At 46.1% G+C, this 21023-nt stretch overlaps 1 protein-coding gene across 1 annotated transcript in view; it reads left to right on the top strand.

Moving 5' to 3' along the window:
* The window catches only part of KRTCAP3 (keratinocyte associated protein 3), a 95190-nt gene that overhangs the window by 45683 nt on the left and 28484 nt on the right, over window positions 1–21023 (top strand). Inside the window, exon 3 of the mRNA XM_086928170.1 lies at window positions 7854–7913. Within this exon, the coding sequence (XP_086784296.1) occupies window positions 7854–7913 (60 nt within the window). The remainder of the gene's footprint in view (window positions 1–7853; window positions 7914–21023) is intronic.

The following is a 21023-nucleotide window of genomic DNA, read 5'->3' on the forward strand; positions in this document are numbered from 1 at the left end:
ATTTGGCCTTCATAGACCTCAGCACAGCGTTCGACACTGGCTACATCTAAACTGTGGGCTGTGCTGGGGTATATGGGGCTGGATGATTCTCTTGTAGCCTTCTTGCATGATTTGTACACAGGACAAGAAGCATCAGTCAGATTTCGGCCAAATAGAAAATGCTCTACACCTTTTCACCTGGGTAGAGGGGTCAGGCAAGGCTGCATATTGGCTCAGTAGCTTTTTATTCTTTTATATTAACCGGCTAGACCAGTTTTTAGGAGGTCATTGTAAAGACCTACCGAGGGTAGGAAACCCATTGCTCCCATCCTTACTGTATGCAGACAATACTGTCCTCATAGTGTGCACAGTGAATGGTTTGCAGCTTTTATTAGAACCAAATAATGGAATATCTGGGACTGAAAATGTATTACTCTAAATCTTATACGATGACGCTAGGCCGGAAAAATGTCAAATTCCAAAGACATTTTGTTACCTGGGCATTCTTTTGGACAAAAAAATGAACTGGGACCCCCTGAGGAGATCGGTAGCACACAGCATCAATGCTAGAAGAATAATGAGGATTCCCCATAGTGTACCCTCCGAGATTGTTCATGATGAATTAGGTGCTTGCTTTATTGCAGATTATATAGGACTCACCCCTTATTTCTGTGGTTTTCAGTAGGGCTAAAAAGCAACTTCGAGTTTAACAGGAAGATTTTAAGAGACTGCTTAGGCCTGGATCACTGTCATAACATACCATGGCTGAATTATATAAAAACCGTGCTGGGAGAACTGGGCAAATCGCAACTTTTTACTGACCCAGAGTTGATTTCCAAATCAGACATTGTCTGGGCAAAGGAGTATTTTTAGGGAAAATATGCAGGAAAAAAGGGCTAAACGTTAATTGTCCAAAAGTCTGTGCACCCATTATGCTACGGTGAAATCTCTGAGCAAGATAGAATTATATTTAACGTTGGATCTTCAGAAGACTTTTAACGTTTTTCCGACTAAATCTGTTCCTACAACTATTAGCGGGCAATATAAACCCTCGGATTCTCCACCTTGCTCGTACGACATGGCTGCTTCACTAGGCACTGTACATCTTACTCTTATTTGTCCCAAAGGGGCCAGCTTACAATAGAAGTATATTCGACCCCTTTTTCTGCCTCGGGATTTCAAACAAGCAAAACCAGCTTTTATTGTAATTGCAATTTTTAGATCATTTTAAAGTTTGCTACTGATCGTGTTTTTTTGCGGATGTGCTTCATTCTCGTTAATAACATTATTTTTGTAATGGATCTGATTTTAAATGATAACATCACAATTGAATTGTTTTTATTGTACTTTTATGATTTGCTGTGTCAAATCGAATAAAGGTATTTTGACTTGACTACTACCATATATGCTTCACATACTGCACCTAAAAATGCACATGGGATGCCAGTGCCAAATTCTGGGTTTCACCGAAAATGGGAACTTTATAGACCACACTCACTAACAGAAAAAAATGATTTGCAAAGCCAACTGGTCTTGCTTCCCAGGCTCCTACATATTGCATATGCCAGCATTTTGTTTATTGCTAGCATATGAAATACAAAATGAAAACAAACTGCTACTTATCTGGCCACCTATACTTGACATGACCTATTTAAATTTAAAAAACATTCACTGGCGAGACTGTTGTGCTAGTGGTGTTTTTAAATAAGCCTTTTATTTGCGTAATGCTTTGTTATTATTATTATTCTTCCACCTAAACAAGTATCGCAGACAGCTACAGTATTATAGTTAGTGTCATTTTTTTTTTGTAATTTGTTTTTATTGACATTTTACTTTAACAGTGGCATGGTATATTGGATCACATTTGCGTGTAATAACTCCTAGCGTATATCTCGGAGTACATCAGTGATCATGCCATTACCAAGTGAGTGTCCAGCCGCCATGAAAGTCTTCCAATGAGGACAGGCTGAATGTAACTGGGAGAAAAAACTGGGGGTAGGGGTTCATGGTATGCAGGGTACTAAGAGCGGATGTAACTAACGGGCAGCGTGTACTCCTGTATTAGCGCAGTATGGAAGGGCAACAAGGGTATAGGATGGGACCTGTGTACGGCCTAGGGGCAAGCAGGTGGCTCATCCTGAAGGCGGTTAGTTAGGCATTGCTGTCAGTTAGTTAGCTGCGTGTATATCGTGCAGTGTACCCCTGCAATAGCGTGATTTGTGATGAACTCCTATTGGGTCGGCTTGGGCCGTTGGTTGTGTGAATTGATGTAATAGGATGGCCTAATCCATGGATATGGGGTGTTTACGTATCCCCTTAACCTCCTCTTCCATATTTCTTCCTCCGCCAACGCCCATTTCTTCACTGCGCCCACCCAAGCCTCGACCGGGGGGCCTGTAGGGGATCGCCAGTGCATGGCTATGTTTCGCTTTGCTAATAAAATAGCTAGGGAGGCGAACCTAAGGGGTACCTTGTGTTGCTTTTTTCTCTGGTAAAGGCCCAGTGCACAGGCGTCCCAAGTGCCCACGAACGTGAGCCCAGTGAGTGCTCTGAGGGAAGTATGTATGTGTTGCCAATATGAATGTAATGTGGGGCAGCTCCAGAACATGTGATGGAAGTCTGCCGCATGTAATTGACATCTGGGACACGAAAACTGCCTATCTGGATAAAAGCGTTGGAGACGCGCCAGCATCAAGTAGGCCCGGTGCAGAACATAGAATTATGTGTTTTTTTTTTTTGTGTAAATCTTTTTATTGAAAATAAAAACAAACAAGGCAATAAACACAATACAATAGGATATCAGTCCGAATCCGGAAGGAGGAATAAAAAATACCATACAATAAGGTGTACAAATCATATTAGGGGATGGGAGCAGGGGAGAAACGAGTTCAAAACCGATTTTTTTTATATATATATATATATATATATATATATATATATATATATATATATATGTTACATTACGAGGAATGGCAGGTCAGGGAGAAAGTGGAACTTCAGGGACATCCATAAGAGGAGGAGTGCAAAGATCTCCCCGGTAAGTGTTCCAATGACCCCATATCTTACCCCATTTCCTGGGTCGCCCCCGTACCACATAGACCGTTTTCTCCCTAAACATGCACCAATCCATGTTTTCCATCCAAGCCTCGACCGTGGGTTGCCTCTGGGAACCCCACAACTGGGCTATGTCTCTTTTAGCCACCATATTTCCCAGGGTTGCCCACTGCGTCTGTGCAACATTATAGTCAGTTGGTTCCCAAACATTCAGGAGACAACGTCTAGCCTCGGGCAGCAGATCAATACCAGTAGCCTCCTTCATCTTATTGTGTATCCCAGTCCAAAAAGCACTCCCAAATTATATGTAGAAACCTCCCGAACAGCCCACAACCACGCTTACAAAGACCATCTTCTGAATAACCTATTCTAATCAAGCGTGGGCCAGTCACATAGACTCTATGCAGGATTTTAAGTTGCACAAACCGGAGACGGGCCGGAATCGCGACCTCCTTGGGAGAAGAGATCGCAGACTGCCAATCCTCATCGTCCAATTCAAGACCGTCTCGGGTCCATACCTCCCGGAGGAGCACCAACAGGTCAGTCCTACCATTGATCAGCTTTTTATAGATCAAAGAGATAGTACTATCTGGCACATAACCATCCAGTATTCTATCCTCAAGCGGAGAGGACTCCGGAATTTCCGCACTCTCAGTAGAAACCGAATGCAAGGCATGGCGGACCTGAGCATATCGAAAATATTCCCTGTCACTAAGGTTGAACTCAGCCCTCAATTCCTCAAAGGTTTTAAACTTGCCTTTTACCCAGAGGTCACCTACCTTACTGATCCTGATCATATCCCATTTCTCAAATCCTTTTGTTTTCCTCAAGTTACCCAGCTTCTCGGAAGCAAAAAGCGGGGTCGCACGGGTCAGTCAATCCTTCCATCCCGTAGCATTGTTTGCGCAGTGCCAAACCCGTACAGCAATCTCTGTGGGCCGGAGAGCTAGAATAAAGCGCTCTATAATAATCGCCCACCGGCAACAGCCACCTGTCCATGGCAAACACAGGGTTCAATCCGGGACCATACATGCCATGATTAATGGCCCCCAATTGAGACGCCCAGTAATACCGTTTGATGTCATGGAGAGCGATACCACCGTCATACCATGGAAGCGTCAACTTGGCGAGGGCGATGCGCGAACGCCCCTCCCAGATCAATTTCCTCTGGAGACCCTCAATAGTCCGAAAATAACTTGCGGGAATTACATCAAAGGTGTTCTGAAGAGCATACAGAAAGCGTGGCAACAACATCATCTTAAAGAGCGCTGCTCGGCCGAGCGGCGAAAGCACAAGCTTGCGCCAGCGCACCACATCCAGCTACAGCCGGGTTAGCGGCGGGAGCAAATTCTGTTCATATCGGGCAGCCGGGTTCAACGATACATAAATCCCGAGATACTTAAAACCCGTCTGTGTAACCTGGATGGGACAATCAAGCGGCAAAAGAGGTACATCTCCCGAGAGGACGCATAGGTAAGACTTAGTCCAATTAATGACTAGACCTGAGTTCCTACCAAAGGAGGTGAGGACATCAAACAAAACAATTAACGACTTCCGGGGTGAAGTCAGGTACAACAATATATCGTCCGCGTAAAGCGAAATACGATCCTCGAGGTCTGGGGCCCACTGAATACCCTTCATCGACGGTTCCCATCTAATCCAGGCAGCAAGGGGCTCAAGAGCAAGAGCAAATAAGAGCGGAGATAATGGACAACCCTGTCTTGTGCCCCTTCTGAGAACGAAGGGCTCAGAGACCCGACCATTCACCACCACCTGCGCCAACGGGTCTTCATAGAGGAGCCTGACCCAGCCAATGAAGCCAGGACCAAAACCGAACTTGGCAAGTACAGCCCACAAATACGGCCACTCCAACGTATCAAAAGCCATCGTGGCATCCAAAGAGGCCAAGATGGCCGGCTCACGCAATGACTAAGTCCTTGCGAGAACACCATGCAAACGTCGCAGATTCAGGGCCGTATTCCGATGCGGTATGAAACCGGACTGGTCTGCATGAATCAAGTCACTAATCACCTTTATTACACGATTGGCTAACAACTTAGCAAGAATCTTGGGTTCCGCATCAAGGAGTGATATAGGCCTATACGAGGCGCAGCGGTCCCTTGGCTTCCCTTCCTTATGAATCACCACTATGGTCGCAAGACGCTGATCACGGGGAAGGGAGCCACTATCTCGCGATTCCAAGAACATGTCACGAAGATATGGCGCAATTTTATCGGGCGCAGTTTATAGAGTTCAATGGGGAGACCATTAGGGCCCAATGCCTTTCCCGAACGAATAGAGCGGATAGCGAGAGCCACCTCATCCACGGTTATTACGGCATCTAGCAACTCTCTATCAGAATCAGATAAGCTGGGCAATGCAATGTCGCGTAACAATAAATTGGAGTCTTCCTCCGGCCTATCAGATACGGGGAATACACTTCCCGGAGATGTTCAGCAAAACTCTGGACGATCTCCTCGGGTTCAGTCACACGCATACCATTCACTCTCTCAATCACAGGAACCACACGACTAGCCCTCTCTTTTTTATCTAACCATGCTATCAGTTTGCCAGCTTTATCCCCAACATCATACAATCGACCCTGCTGCTCCCTGCCCATAACTTTCGCGGCATCCGTAACCAAGGCCCTGTAGTCAAGCTGTTTAAGGCGCATAACATGCATCTTCTCTCGGGTGACGCCCAATTCCAGATCACGCTCCAGCTCGGTGATCTCTGTCTCGAGTCGAATTATATGTTTTTAAAGCGTGCATTTCTGGACACCTTGGGGTATTCAAGGGCCCTGTCCCATTCCTTCTCGTGTAAGGAGCGGCCTAGTTCCTCTTCCCAAGTAGGTCGGAGAGCCTCTAGTGGCACATTTTTGAGTTCCCTGATGGCCTTCTAGAGCCATGTAACCAGGTGTCGCCCCGCCCCATATGTAAAATTGCATGTATGACTGAGTGTGTAAGTGGTTCCCCTGTCGAGAGGTTGCAGTGTGGGCGATAGTGTGCGAGGAGCTGGCGATGGAGTAGGAACTGGCCCCCTGAGAGATCATATTCTTCGGACAACCGTTGTAATGGTCTGAGCTGGCCATCCTCGAATAATGACTCTGCCTCCGCGATTGCCACAGTCCGTCCATGGTCGTAACATGTGGGATGTGTAGTAGTGTTCCTGCCTAGGCCACCCAGCCAGGGGGAGGAGATAGTGAGTGTCACTTAAGCACGTTATAACAAATTTAAAAAGAAGTTCAGGCTAACGAAGTCCGTATTTAAAGTTAACATAAAAAATAAAATAGAAATGAACACTTTAGAACAGCTTCATGACTGTAAATAAAGTAATTACTTTTATGTAGGTGTGAACAATGAGGATGGGCTTTGTGCTGCCTCTCAAAGTGAATGCAGCTAAAGAGTAAAGTTGGTTGAACCATCGCCTCAGACCGTATGCTGTGGGTGAAAGCAAAATGTGAATGGCAGTGGATGAAGTGCATTAACCAAAAGCTCCTCATTATGTACGATTGTTTTGAGAAACAGTAGTTCTGGCGAGACAGCTAAAGTTGTCTCAAGGGCGAGACCTAAAATAATATGGTTGCTTTACAGATTCACAAAACGCAGAATGCTGACACCACCGCTTTGTGATATATATACACACACACACACACACACACACACATGGCATGGACAATTATACAGTGCGCACTACGAGGACTGTTTATGCACTCTTCTAGGTAGTGGAACAGCCCCTGTGCTTACACTAGCTTAATGTGACACTAGTACTGAAATAACAGTGAGGATGGCAGTTTCATGGGCAGGCAGGGGTACACTCCCATATACCCTGCAGGGGCATCTCTTTCCCAACAGTTTAGCATTCTATTAAAAACCTCTCAGGACTGGCAGTATTCAGCATACTGTGAAAGTAGGGAGCTTCTTTCCCCAGTGTGCCGATATGACATTTTAACCCTAATAATAAGAAATAAGGCATCTTGCCCATAGGTGAGCGGGAACACAGTACATCTACATACATTCATCATCTTGCACTAATACCTAGGCAGTTCTGGTAGCTAAAGAAATCCCTTAACTACAACCTGGCAAGCTTAGATAACATTCATAAGATGGGTGAATGTTCAAAGAACTGCTGTAGACACTTCTGTATCAATGCTTTCCCAAGGGTGAAGGGTGTATTGTTCCCAGTGAATAGTTTATAGTCACCCTACCTCTCCGAGTACAACTTGGGCTTCCATTATCATTAGCCCATTCCAGTAAATGATCAGAAAAGAATAACAATCCACGTGATGCAAAGACATCCCCTAAACTGACCTAGTTGTGCTGTGTTTTTCCAGGTGAAAAGCGCAACAAGAGGTAGACCTGCTCAATGTTGTTTTACAGATTTATGTTCCTTCTTAGGGTGCATTCTAATGCCCTGCCATTAAGGACCGCACATGTAGGAGTGGCTTCATGGATTCTGGCCATAATGGGATAACAACTACTACTGGACCAGTATCTCATGTGATGAAGGGCAGCGGTTTAGTGAACTTTGCCAATTTATTTCTAGATTTTTCCCTCTAACCACTTTTTCTGGCATACATAACTTCATTGTATATAAATGTACAGCATGTTGTATTTTATTCACACTTCATCTTAATGGCGGAACATTGTTTTACTGCACTTTGACAAATTATGCCATTGGGAATATGGTCTCAGTCAGCCTGTATTGAAATATTCAGTGCCACCACTAAACCATTGCCACTGTCTAGTTAATTTGGAGGATTTTGTTAACTTTTTCCCACTTTGGTGGTCATTTGTTTTGTTTTGTTTTGTTTGACCTAGAGCATTGCTACTGGCATCGGAGCCATCCTGATGTCCCGCAACCTTCCCAGCGCTAGAATGGTAAGTCTGTTTCCCTTGTGATTAATTAGTCATTAGGTGATCTTGTTTCTTGGAGATTGTTTCTATTATCCTCCCATATGCAAATCTTGAGAAGTGTGCAATGTATGTATCTGAATTTATGTGGGTATTTTTTTGAGAGCTAATCTACCCAATGGCAACAGAGCGATTTAAAGGGTCAGTGGCTTATAATGCTATCCACAATTGTGGCCAGACTTTGAGGTGTTGGGCTGCAGTGTTCATTGAAGAGGAGAGCATTTCTGATGGCTGAGGATGTTTTAAAACCAGCATGCATAGATGAAGACCTTTTTCTTTATTTATTGCCTTTTTTTCCCTCCTGCCTGACAATGTCCTGACTGTCTATGTCAATGCATGTAGGTGGTTAGTTTGTGAGCCAGATACTCTGAAGCAATGTTGATAGTGCAGCTGATTTAGCAGATAATGCGGGTATGTAAGAGGAGCCAGTGGAGTTCCCTCAGGCTGAGGTTGCTGTTTTTGAATTTCTTCATTCTATTGATATGGCATTTTTTGCCTTTCGCAGGGTCATTGTGGTGTCAAAAAGGCAATGGAGCAAGGAGTTGCCTCTATTTTGATGCTAGACTGCATCGCATTTCTGATGCCGCTTACAGGGATAGAAGATTTACTTTTTTCAAGAGGAAGTGTTGGTACTTTGCTATGATGGCTTGGTCTTCTTGGCGATGTACTCCCTGAGGGGGGGGGGGAGGGTGTGTTTAAGATGCATGACTAGGGGTTGGTTGATAGTTGTGGCTCATTCATTCAGAATGCGTGCCGTTGAAGCAGTTTTGGGCCAACTATTGCCAAGTAGGAGGAATTAGGTGTTGAATGGATTGAGCTTTATGTAGGTGCTGGACATCTGGATCTGAATTGAGTGGAAGCTGTGCTGGAGTCCTCAGGGTGTCAAAAAACAAGGATAGTTTCAGGTAGAGTTGTGTGCCCGTGGTGTATTGGAGAATTCTGATGTGGCTGTCTCTGTTCCATGTGAAGGGTGGAAATGACTGGGGACATGCCATTGGGTTCTTGGGTGGGTTTCTTCAACAGTATAAGGATCTGGTCAGTTTTGAAGAGCTCTTGGAGGTTATCATGGGAAAGGGATATATTGATGATTAACAACGGCCAGACCTTCCTACAAGAAAATTTACCAGTTTAATAACTGGTTGAACAGACCTTTCACTGAACTATTCATAGTCTCATACTTCTGAAGCTTCCTTTTGAAAGATTACAATCCATTCCACAAGCTAAAAGTATATTGTTGCTCTCCAAATCTATGTGTACACAAAGAAGGTCCGGTTGCTCCCCAGGGGTCTGAGTTTCACCCTCAAGAGCATTGATTAGAGGTGGCTTTTTGAGAATTCACTGAAGAGGTTGATAGCACTGGTCGTGTTGGGGTTAACACTGCATGATGATCTTGAAGAGTGTTCTGCTTGTCTTGGATGCTTCATTGATGGTGTTAATGTAGTATCTGGCTTTGCTTGCCGTGATGTCCTCCCAGCTGACCTGTAGGTAGGTTTTGACTTCACTCAGTCCCAGAGCCTGAAGATAGTTTGGGGGTGTGGAGGGTGTAAAGCAAGTTGCAATCAGTTAATTATTGCATGTATTGCTCCAGTCGGGCTTTCCAGATTTGTGCGACTGCCCACCCATGGATAAGATGTACATTGTTCCCTCTCTCTCCTCAGAGATCTTGGAAAGAAGCTGCTGATGCTTATCTGGAGCAGTATTTTTGGAGGTTAACCCAGGGGCAAAATTTGATTTGGTTGAAACTATAGATAGTTTTCCTGTGTATTGTCCAGGTTTTCATTGGTGGCACATGAGCACTTTTGAAGATGTGTACCCTAGTAACTATTTGTGTATGGTGGAAATGTAGGTTGATAGTGCTAATGTTTGAAGTGAAATGCCTGTGTTGATTTCTTTAATTGATACACTTATATTGTATGTGTTTATGTAATAAGTTTGCATCTTTAAGATCCTAGAATTAAATGCTAAATAAGATTTGTTGATATGATCTTGCTATATAATGATTCCTCATGTGATTGGGAGCACATCTTACTGTGTACACTTAGGTTTGCTTCCCATTTTCTGAAGTATTGATGGCTTTGGTAGGTTTATAGATGGGCTCGAGCACAGAAGAATAGGTGCTTACAGAAGTATAGTAAGACCACCTCATGTTCATGTACAGTGGCTAAAAGTAGGAGTACTTGGTGCCGTATCAATCCATTTTCCTCTTTTTTTTCGCCTAAGTTTACATCCCACTATGTATCTGCTACTGATCCTCTGGTCATCTGTTTTTTAGTTAGTTCTGGTGGTCAGAATAGCTTTCATAGTCCGAATAGCAATCTGTTGTTGCCTTTTTTTTCTTTATTTCAGGCCACACCATCCCCTATGCGGTTAGTGTTCATTTGGTTCATCCTTTTCGCATGTATTGATCATGGATGACCAACAATCAATCCAAATGGTTGGGGAAAAGAAGCGGTTAGGAGTTACCCCATGGTGCAAGGATGTACATAACCATCTGAGTCCGACCCTTTTCATTCTTCCTTTCAGCTATTGTGAGAAATGGTTTGGTGCATAAAGCAGAAAGACACACTCTTTCTGCTGTTTGCTATTAAATTAGCTTTAAGACCATATCAGTTCATTATATGCTGTATCTGTTGTAATCGCCAACATCTTACGTAATAAATGAAATAACTGAAGAGGGTGGAGGCAAGGAGTTTTGAGAAGTAGCTGGTTAAATAATGGTGTACCAAAATGTGGCTTTTATTGAACACTTTCTCTATTCCCTAGGTTTGATTCAGTAGATAGCCAGAAATCGAATTCAATTCAGTTTTTTTTCTATTTTATTTATAACGCATGACGACATCCTTATGCTTCAATAAACTGGCTTAATTGGTAGTGCTAGTGCTGATGTAATTATGCCTTAGTTGTATCCATGGTGGATTACACAAATTTGTTATCTTACTCCGCATATTAATTTTTTCTTTTCAGTTTAGTATTTTTGTTGAGTGCTCAGAGGCCTGTGGCCTAACGTGCACTGCATAAATATAAGAAATCTAAAAGAATACATCGCCATTCAGTGGGTGTGTATATTTTATTTATTTTGAATCGGCCCCATGCCCTACCTCCCTTTTTTGCTTGCTAAACAAGTGTGCTTGGAGTACCATGATTAAGCCTGTTTAGATCAGAGTTGCCAGGGAAATGCTTGACTAATGTGCGCTTGTTATCTCTACTGGGTGTGTTTTGTTGCTTTTTCTGATCTACGCTTTTGTGCAGTAAGTTTGATAACACTTAGAGTTTAACAGCCGGCCTTTGCTCTACAAAGGGCTTTGTGGCATAAGGTTGAATGGACATTTAAGTGATTTAGTGACTGCTTTAGGGCTTTTTGGATAGAAAATCCCTGAGACTTGAAGTCTGTAGTCCATTTGTTTAAAGTTGTCCGTGCCTAGTGTGGGTAGTCTGTCTAGTCCTGCTTTTGGCATTGTATTTTATTACTTATATATTTGCTGTTGCCAGTTGTAAATGCAGGACAACTGCCAGAATGAAAAGAAAAATTAGCCTCAAGGAGATTTTCATGCAGGGCATTTTACAACTTCTGAAAATTGTACCAGACTGCCTGTCTCCCTAGGGTCATTTTACAGTTTATTCCAAACAGTGGATGATGTACATCAAAATGAGATTGAACAGCAGAGTGTTCTTTAATTTATGGTGCCTGATCTTTAAGCATTAGGATACTGGCTGTCGTTTGGCTTGAGGTCAAGTGGTGTGTCTGCTCTCCTGCAAAGGGGCGTAGGCTTAATGCTGGTATCAAACACTATGTAGAAACTTAACATTTGCATTTTTTCATTGGGCTTAAATGAGCAAAATCAAATTTCAACGCAAATCTCGCTCAATTACTCCTCAGTAAGCATTTATTGGTCTTCACATTTTTTTGAAGATCTCTTCTGATTCCCACGCCTGCTGACCCATGCGGGATAAAAGAGCTGTGATTGGACTTTCTTCTTCTTGATTTCTGGAACTGAAGCCCACATTACCCAGTTTAGAGCTTCTTAGATGTGCAAAGTGCCTTTTGTGAATCCTAGTGTCGCTTGTGAATCCTTTTAGAGAAAAAATCCTCTTATGAGGCTCTTGAGAAGATACTTAAGCGGCTCAAACAGACTGCATTGTTGTATGTTTCACAGAATACAATTCCTATATTTAGTTTTTATTGCTCACCTAGAAACATGTTCTCATCCCATAATCAAATGTAAGAAATCTGTCCAAACTAATCTACACCTGCCGAGTAGAGTCCTACCAATCGAAGATTTCTAGATTGCTGTTTAAGCGTATCAGTGCGGTATAGGTACAAGCCTAATACACCAAAACTTAATTGAGAATTTAAGGGTCTCCATCGACTGTTCATCAGAATTCTACAGCAGTCGTGCCATCCGCCTCAAACTGTGTGAGACGAGTCTCTGTGGTCCCTGTACACTGCTCCTAGCAAATCGTCACCACCACCCAATGACTTTTTATTATGCTCATGTAATATAGCAGGGCATTGAGACATTTAAAGACTGTGAATAGTAGTTTACTTGACTGTATTTCAAAGTTTCAAGTTATCTGTTTGCAACAATCGTGGAAAACTGTACCTTATTTATCTACCTAATTTTTCGACCTATGAAAATCTGTCATAGACAAATTGATCAGGACACCGTAGTGGAGGTTTAATCACACCCACGAATAATAACCTTATGATAAAAGCTAAAACATTTATTCTAATTCTCTCAGTATCTTAATAGATCAACTAAAAGAGAATAAGAATTGGTCTACAATTGTGAATCTACACTTTTCCCCCTTCAGTAGGTGCTAATCCAGGTCTCTACATGCCTCTACTTAATGCCTTTTGAAAAAATTAAGAAATATGAAAGCCACATTTTCATTAATTCTGAACGGCGATTTTAATCAGTCTCCATTATGTAAACAATTCTAATCACTTGCAGGGAAAAAAATGTAAACCAATTTCATTGATTTTTACAAGTAGTACAGTATCCTGCACAAAGATTAAGCCAAAATGTAATTCTATCTGTTGTACAAGTTAACTTATCGTGCTCAGTACATAGTAGTATATCCTGTTCAGTACATTATGCATTTCAGTGCGTTTGATAGTTAATATATCCGCACGATCTAGTTCAGACAGTCTTGTCCCTCATGATGATCTTATAACCTGCGACATACATCTTGCAGCTCCAGTAAGCTAGAATGTTAAAAGCATAACTACCCCCTTTTTAACAATTGATGCAGTACCAATAACATCCAGGCTCTGACCTGGTCAGAGCCGGTCGCTCCACCCGCAGCGTGGCCCATCCTTGGTGTGCCCGGTCTCCGCTTGCTGCCGCCGCTGCCCGTTGTGCCTCTGTTGTGCCCCTGATCTCGCCTTAAACCGTATTGTATCTGCCCTGTTGTGACAGTAATTTGTATGTTTTGCCCGCATTGTATGTTGTGCCAGTAAATTGTATTCTTGTGTTCTCGCCAACTGTTGTGCCCCTCCACCCGCCCCCCGCCGCAGCTCCCCCGCGGCCCCACCCCCGTTCCCTCCAGCATCACCGATCCGCTCCCCTCTCCACTCGCCACCCCTCCCCGCCTCCCAGCTGCTCCTCCCTTGCTCCGTCCCCCCCCCCGATTGTGCGCCGAAGGCGCGCCAAAGGCAAGCCACTCTGCGCCCGTCCGCGCCTGGCCCGCGCCCAGCGCCTGATCCCCGCAGATGCCATACCACCCGCCGGACGTACGACGCCGCCACCCTCAACGCACTAAACACCGGCCGGATCCCCGGCTGCCACCGAGCCACCCCAGGACGCACCCACGGACCCTTCACCTGCCAATCCTACAAGTTCTCCTGCATCCGGACCGGCACCGCACCCGCCAAGCCGAGCACCAACAGCAACCACCTGAAGTGCATCCTGCGCAAAACACCCGCTCCGTCCACAGACACGCCGTGGAACTATGGAACCTGCTCGACACCACATCTCCAGACGTCGCCTTCCTCACGGAAACCTGGATGAACACCTCCTCAGTGCCCGACATCGCCATCGCCATCGCCATCCCGGACGGATACAAGATCACCCGGAGAGACCGCGTCAACCAGACAGGAGGAGGCATCGCCATCGTCCACAAGAACACCATCCGCATCACGACCAACTCAGACGACACCCTCACAGCCGCCGAACATCTTCACTTCCAGATACACACCGACCCCAAGATCACACTCAGAGGCACCCTCATCTACAGATCCCCAGGACCCCGCACACAATTCAGCGAAGACATCACAGACTTCATCAGCCCACACGCCCTCCTCTCCGCTGACTACATCCTCCTAGGGGACCTCAACTTCCACCTGGAGAACAACGATGACACCACCACCACCCTGCTGGACAACCTCGGATGCACTGGGACAGGGACAGACTAATTTGCATGTAGCCAGGTTCTGAGCTGGGATGGTGCAGTGAGCTAAAAAACGGTGATGGATCAAGCCCTGATCTGTTGACTGGGTAGGAGTATTCTGCTTAATTCAGAAACTCTGTCCATCACCACCCCCTTTTCTGAATCGTTTTGTCCACCCTAAGCGTGGAAGGGTATACTCAGATGTGAGTCCCTTGCTCATTGCACCATCAGGATTCAAGCAAGTCGGGCCGATGACGGCTGTAATGCCAGAAACCAGTCTCCGGAAGCTTGTTTCCTTCCCAGTGAAAGAATTGGCTTGGTAGTTTGGTTTGCCCTGTTCCCATGATGCACTGGGACAAGGATAGACTAATTTGCATGTAGCCAGGTTCTTAGCTGGGATGGTGCAGTGAGCTAAAAAACGGTGATGGATCAAGCCCTGATCTGTTAACTGGGTAGGAGTATTCTGCTTAATTCAGAAACTCTGTCCATCACCACCCCCTTTTCTGAATCGTTTTGTCCACCCTAAGCTTGGAAGGGTATACTCAGATGTGAGTCCCTTGCTCATTGCACCATCAGGATTCAAGCAAGCCGGGCCGATGACGGCTGTAATGCCAGAAACTGGTCCCCGGAAGCTTGTTTCCTTCCCAGTGAAAGAATTAGCTTGGTAGTTTGGTTTGCCCTGTTCCCATGATGCACTGGGACAGGGACAGACTAATTTGCATGTAGCCAGGTTCTGAGCTGGGATGGTGCAGTGAGCTAAAAAACGGTGATGGATCAAGCCCTGATCTGTTGACTGGGTAGGAGTATTCTGCTTAATTCAGAAACTCTGTCCATCACCACCCCCTTTTCTGATCCGAGCCAACCACAGCACCGAGACCGCCCTCATCGCAGTCACTGACGACATCCGAACCCTGCTCGACAACGGGGAAACAGCGGCCCTTATCCTCCTGGACCTATCCGCAGCGTTCAATACTGTCTGCCACCGCACCCTAGTACAACGCCTCAGCAACGTCGGAATCCAAGAGAAGGCACTAGAGTGGATCATCTCGTTCCTCGCCGGAAGAACCCAGAGAGTCCGCCTCCCCCCCCCCCCCGTTCATATCCGAGGCCACCGAAGTCATCTGCGGCATACCACAGGGATCATCACTCAGCCCCACCCTCTTCAACGTCTTGAGCCCCCTCACGGCCATCGCACGCCAACACAACCTCAACATCATCTCCTACGCCGACGACACCCAGCTGATCCTCTCCATCACCAACGACCCCGCCATCGCCAGGAATCACAAGAACAGAGTTTATTTCTCATGAGGAGAGCCTGTCATTTCAGACACGAAACAAGGTGTCATCGGGAGGTGCTCTAACAAGTGAGCTGAGAGATCGTCTTTTATACCTTACAGAACATTGTAGCGTTTACAATCATGACATTGTGCAACACGGAAAAGACATCCCCATAATCCTCGTGTCAATCCTACCCCACATATGTTCACAATAGGGACCCTTGACCTGCTGATAAGAGGGGAGGGTAATCATGCAGCTGAGTGTTCCGCCACTTTTAGGATGCGTGTGCCTGATCATGGCCCAGGGGGGGTGGGGTGGTCAGGATCAATAGTGGGTCCTTTGAAGAGGGGTGAATCCATACAATAAGCAGTAAACAGTATCTCCTGGCTTAGGAGATTACCTCAGACATGTGTGGACAGTCAATCGCGGAGGGAGGGTTTACTAACAGAGGGGTTTATTCATGAAAGGAGAGGAGGCGCTGGTCCGGCGCGGCCGTGACTCCCAAGGACAGGGTCTTGCGGAAGAAGAAGGTTTATGACTTGCTCGTGTGAGGAGAAGGGAGGGGGAGCCAGGGTGGACACAGGGACAGAGTCGCATAGAGAGGGAGAGATCTTATGACCCGTACATGAGAGAGCGGGGGCAGTCGGGTGCAGCTGGGGAGGGCTATGTCAGTTAAGGCGAAGGATGCCTCTTCAAGAGGGAATGGGGGGTCTGCGTGGGTCAAGCAGGAGGGTTGCCTTTCAGGGCAGGGTCGCGCAGAGGGAGAGGGTTTCATAATCCCTGCATGTGAGAGAGAGAGAGAGAGAGAGAGAGGTCCAGATACGCACAGAAGGGAAGCCGGTGATTCTAATGAGCAGGAAAAAGGGCCAGGGTGCCTAAAATGGCTGTCATGTACATATGGGTGCGGGCTTTTACTGACAGAGTGATGCGGTCAATATTTCACGATATTCATGATGCTTACAGGGAGAGGAGCGGGAAAAGGGAAATGAACGTCGCTTATGTACATCAATTTTTCTTATTTTCCACACCCCCCCCGTTCATATCCGAGGCCACCGAAGTCATCTGCGGCATACCACAGGGATCATCACTCAGCCCCACCCTCTTCAACGTCTTGAGCCCCCTCACGGCCATCGCACGCCAACACAACCTCAACATCATCTCCTACGCCGACGACACCCAGCTGATCCTCTCCATCACCAACGACCCCGCCACCACCAGAACCAACCTACACGAAGGGATGAAAGACATAGCCGAGTGGATGAAGAACAGCCGCCTGAAACTGAACTCAGACAAGACGGAAGTCCTCATCCTGGGATCATCACCCTCTGCCTGAGACGACTCCTGGTGGCCCCCTGCCCTGGGCAGCGCACCCAAACCAACGGACCATGCACGCAACCTGGGCTTCATCCTGGACTCCTCCCTCTCGATGACCAGACAAGTCAACGCCGTCTCATCATCGTGTTTCAACATCCTACGCATGCTCCAAAAGATCTTCCGTTGGATCCCCACCGAAACCAGGAAGACAGTCACCCAGGCACTCGTCACCAGCCGACTGGACTACGGAAACACCCTCTACACCGGAACCACAGCCAAACTGCAGAAAAGACTCAAACGCATCCAGAACGCCTCCGCACAACTCACACTGGACATCCCCCGACACAGCCACATCTCCGGACACCTGAGAGACCTGCACTGGCTCCCCGTCAGCAAGAGAATAACGTTCCGTCCCCTCACCCACACACACAAAGCCCTCCACGACCTGGGCCCCATTTATCTCAAAAACCACCTGACCTTCTACACTCCCACCCGCCAGCTACGATCGACCAGCCACGCCCTGGCCGCCGTTCCACGCATTCGAAGAGCCACCATGGGGGGGAAGATCCTTCTCCTACCTGGCAGCCAAGACCTCCGTCTTACCCAAGACCACCTCTCCTTCAGGAAGCAACTTAAGACCTGGTTGTTCGAGCAGTAGCGGACCCCTCTCCCCCAAGCGCCTGGAGACCCTCCGGGTGAGTAGCGCGCTATTCAAATTTCTTGATTGGTTTCTTGATTGATTAGGATCGCAGGAAGGCCTATTTTTATTTCTCTTGTATAAGCATGACCACCATGGTTGTCATCAATTCTGTAGGCCAGGAATGCCTTTTTCTCGCTCCCTATTTTTCCCTTTTTTACGACTCTCTCCGCCCTTTATAGAGTATTTTGTTGTACTGGTACACATTTATTTTTGTAAATATCCCTATAAATGCAAAAGAAAGTAAACTAGTAACTAAGCAAAAAGACTCTAAATCGGCCCATTGAAACAGAAAATTGTAACCATCATAGAGCTCTGAGGCATCTCCTAAAATGCCTGAGCTTGTCTGAGCATGGCACATTGATTAAAAACGCCAAGCAACAGTATAAGCAAAATATGATTGACATTAAAAGGGGTCAACAAGAATAAGTCTGGACCAAACTTGTGAATACAGTAAACTCAGTCATCAAAGATTATAGTCCTTGGTAGGACATGGCCTAGGTAGTACCATGAAGGCAAATGATTACTACATTCCAAGCGAGAAATGGGGATCTCGTGTCAAAGCCATATATTCATCTGACAGCAAAACATCAAAGGAACCAGTTTCCTTCTTGAAAACATTTTCAGTAAATGAAGAAGATATTTTCCACCTCATTGTAAAAAGTTGACTGACCTGAGCACCTGGCCTACACGGACTGCCGATAGATATTCTGAGATGTGATCCGAGACTTTGGAGTACATTATTAAGTGAGCTATTTTGCAAAATTTTGACTTCCAGGATTATAGCACCGTCTTGGAAAGCTGGTATCATACATCCATTTTATAAAAAGGGTGTGAGAAATGACCCGAAAAACTATTGACTCATCGCCCTTCTGGATTGCAATTGTAAAATCTTTGTTAAATATTTACTCAGCACGCTTGAGACATGGGTAAAAGAAAAGAACTTGATACCATTAAATCAAACAGGCTTCCGGGGTTGCTGTTCAATAATGAATAACGTTGACACGATTAGTTCAGAAGGCAGTAAGTATGCATTACATGTCTGCTATAGAGACTACAGTATCACATTTGACAAGTTCGACCAAAATCGCTTGTGGAATAATTTGCGGTTATGGGGCAATGACCAATCACCACTTCACATACTTTGACATGCAGAAACCTGTGGTCACTTCTCCTGCATGTTCAAAGTTGGACTATTGCAATGCCCTTTATGTTGATGCTACAGTCAGACTTCTTAAAAATATTAAGAAATGTGAACGAGTCTCTAAGGCTATGAAAGAGTAGCCTTCAAAGCGCTCTGCATAGCCGACTAAAAGCCTAATCACTCTGGCCCTGCTTTTCTTAAGATTAAAATCTCCTGGTACATCTCTAATAAATCGATTTGATCAGTCTTAGCTAGGAAAGTGTCCATTCCATTAATTCACAAAGCCTCTTAGGGTGATAGAAGTTCTCCCGTGCTACATCTCGTTTCTGGAATAAAATGCCAGGGTATCTGAGTAATCAGCCCAACTTCCTTATTTTCAGAAAACTCATTAAAACCTGGCTATTTACTCTTCCCTTGTCGGACAGATTTTAGGCAGCTCTCACCTTTACGCAGATGGCAGTGCCAAGACACCCATAGGCAGACTTCCCGCTCTATAAAAATCAAATCACTTTATTATACTGCTACATCAAGAAACTTGATTAAGGAGCGTGCATTGATTCAGTCGAGTGCACTGGCGTGCCGGCCTGCCCACAGAGACACTTATCCTGCTGATTCTGGGGCCCTGAAGGCCAAGTGTGGGGCCTTGACACCTGGGAACACTCCATTGCCTTAGCAGGTTCAGAGACTGGCCTCTCTGGCCAGTTAGCAAGACTGGGTCAGCAGCTGTGGAGCCAAGATGTTGGCTTGCTGTGTGGGTTAGTTGCAGTGAGGGAGACCCAGTGAGGCGGCGGTGCAACCGGGAGATTGATATGGGCCAGAGGTGCCTGTTGAAGTCATTTATGTTGACTATACCACGAAGATATGGAAACTGCGGGAGTAGTTTTTGGTGGTGAAGCAGCAGCTCAACATCAAGTATGCGCTAATGTTCCCAGCAAAGTTGTGCATCATGGATGGGGAGGGGTCGCATTTTTTTCAAGTCTGCCACGGCAGTGTGGGACTGGTTGGAGTCTAAAGGGCACCCCCTGATGAGCCCTGGGATCCCAGTGACAGCAGCAGGAGCAAAGACATAACCCTCGATCTTCCCCCCACTAAATTGCAGGCCGATTATGCAGTGGCCTATTTGGTGACTTAAATTCAACTTAATCAGGCCCAGAGTCCGGATAAGGATTCCACGGATGGTGCGGCTTCCTCCCTGAGTGAGGGAGAAAATGAAAGACTGCTGTTGATCACCCTCATGGTAGCAGACTTGGTTGCCTGTGGAAGTGCTGAGGTTCTGCATGCCAGTGATCTGCCCCTCATTGACTTTGGTACTGTTTCATGCAGGCAGACTGGGACAACGAATAAGTATGGCGGGTGACATGCCTTGAGCATTGGGGAGGTGGGTAGTGTTAGGCTTATCGTACATGGTTGTAGTGGGGGGAGGTGGCTCAGCCAGGCAGAGGTTCTTGAGATTGTTGCTGTAACAAATGGGTGCTATATGGGCACAAGTGGGGCACATGGTAGAGAGCCCAAGCCCCGGCTTTCTGGAGGGTAGTTGCCTCGGAGTCCTTTCCTGAAATGTTAACGGGTTAGGTAGCAGTTTGAAGAGCGGTATAGTGACATACTTCTTATCCCGGCGCGATCCCGACATTGTACTGTTGCAGATGTGGATTTTTCAACAGGGGGGAGTACCAGATGGATATGTGCATGCGGTGTTTACTCAAGGCTCCAGGGGGTTTGGGTCTTGTTCTATAAAACCATCCCATTTCACATCCCTCAGACTTGGTCGACACCAGGAGGTTGCCGGGCAGCTGCTTCAGGTACTTTGAATGGCTGCTTCTGATGGCTGTGTAGTGGTGTCTCCCCGCCGCGGCTGCAAACAGAGTGGCTGGCAAGTATGGGAGACTGATTGGTGGCTGTACCGGATGCTCTCTCACTCCTTGGGTTAGGGGGTGGCTCAATTTGCTGGCACAGGGTGACCAGGACAAGATTACACAGAGGTGCACCCACCCAGATCGGACATGCAATGGGAGACATTCATCGGTTCCATGGCCTGGCTGACCTACTTCTTTGATCTGACCTCTGAAGGGCACATCATCCTAACCGCCATGAGATCGGTGTACCAACTAGGCTTTCTCCTGGTTCCGTAACATCAACGTAGCTGGTGGAAGGTCACACTATTTGCAGTGGGGCATTTCAGACCACACCCCATACTGTCTGCCTCGTCCCTGGGATGGGTCGTAGAGCGGGTTGGACACTTAACCCGTCGGACCTC

The sequence above is a fragment of the Lissotriton vulgaris genome, chromosome 6, assembly GCF_964263255.1.
Source record: "Lissotriton vulgaris chromosome 6, aLisVul1.2, whole genome shotgun sequence".
Lineage (NCBI taxonomy): Eukaryota > Metazoa > Chordata > Amphibia > Caudata > Salamandridae > Lissotriton > Lissotriton vulgaris.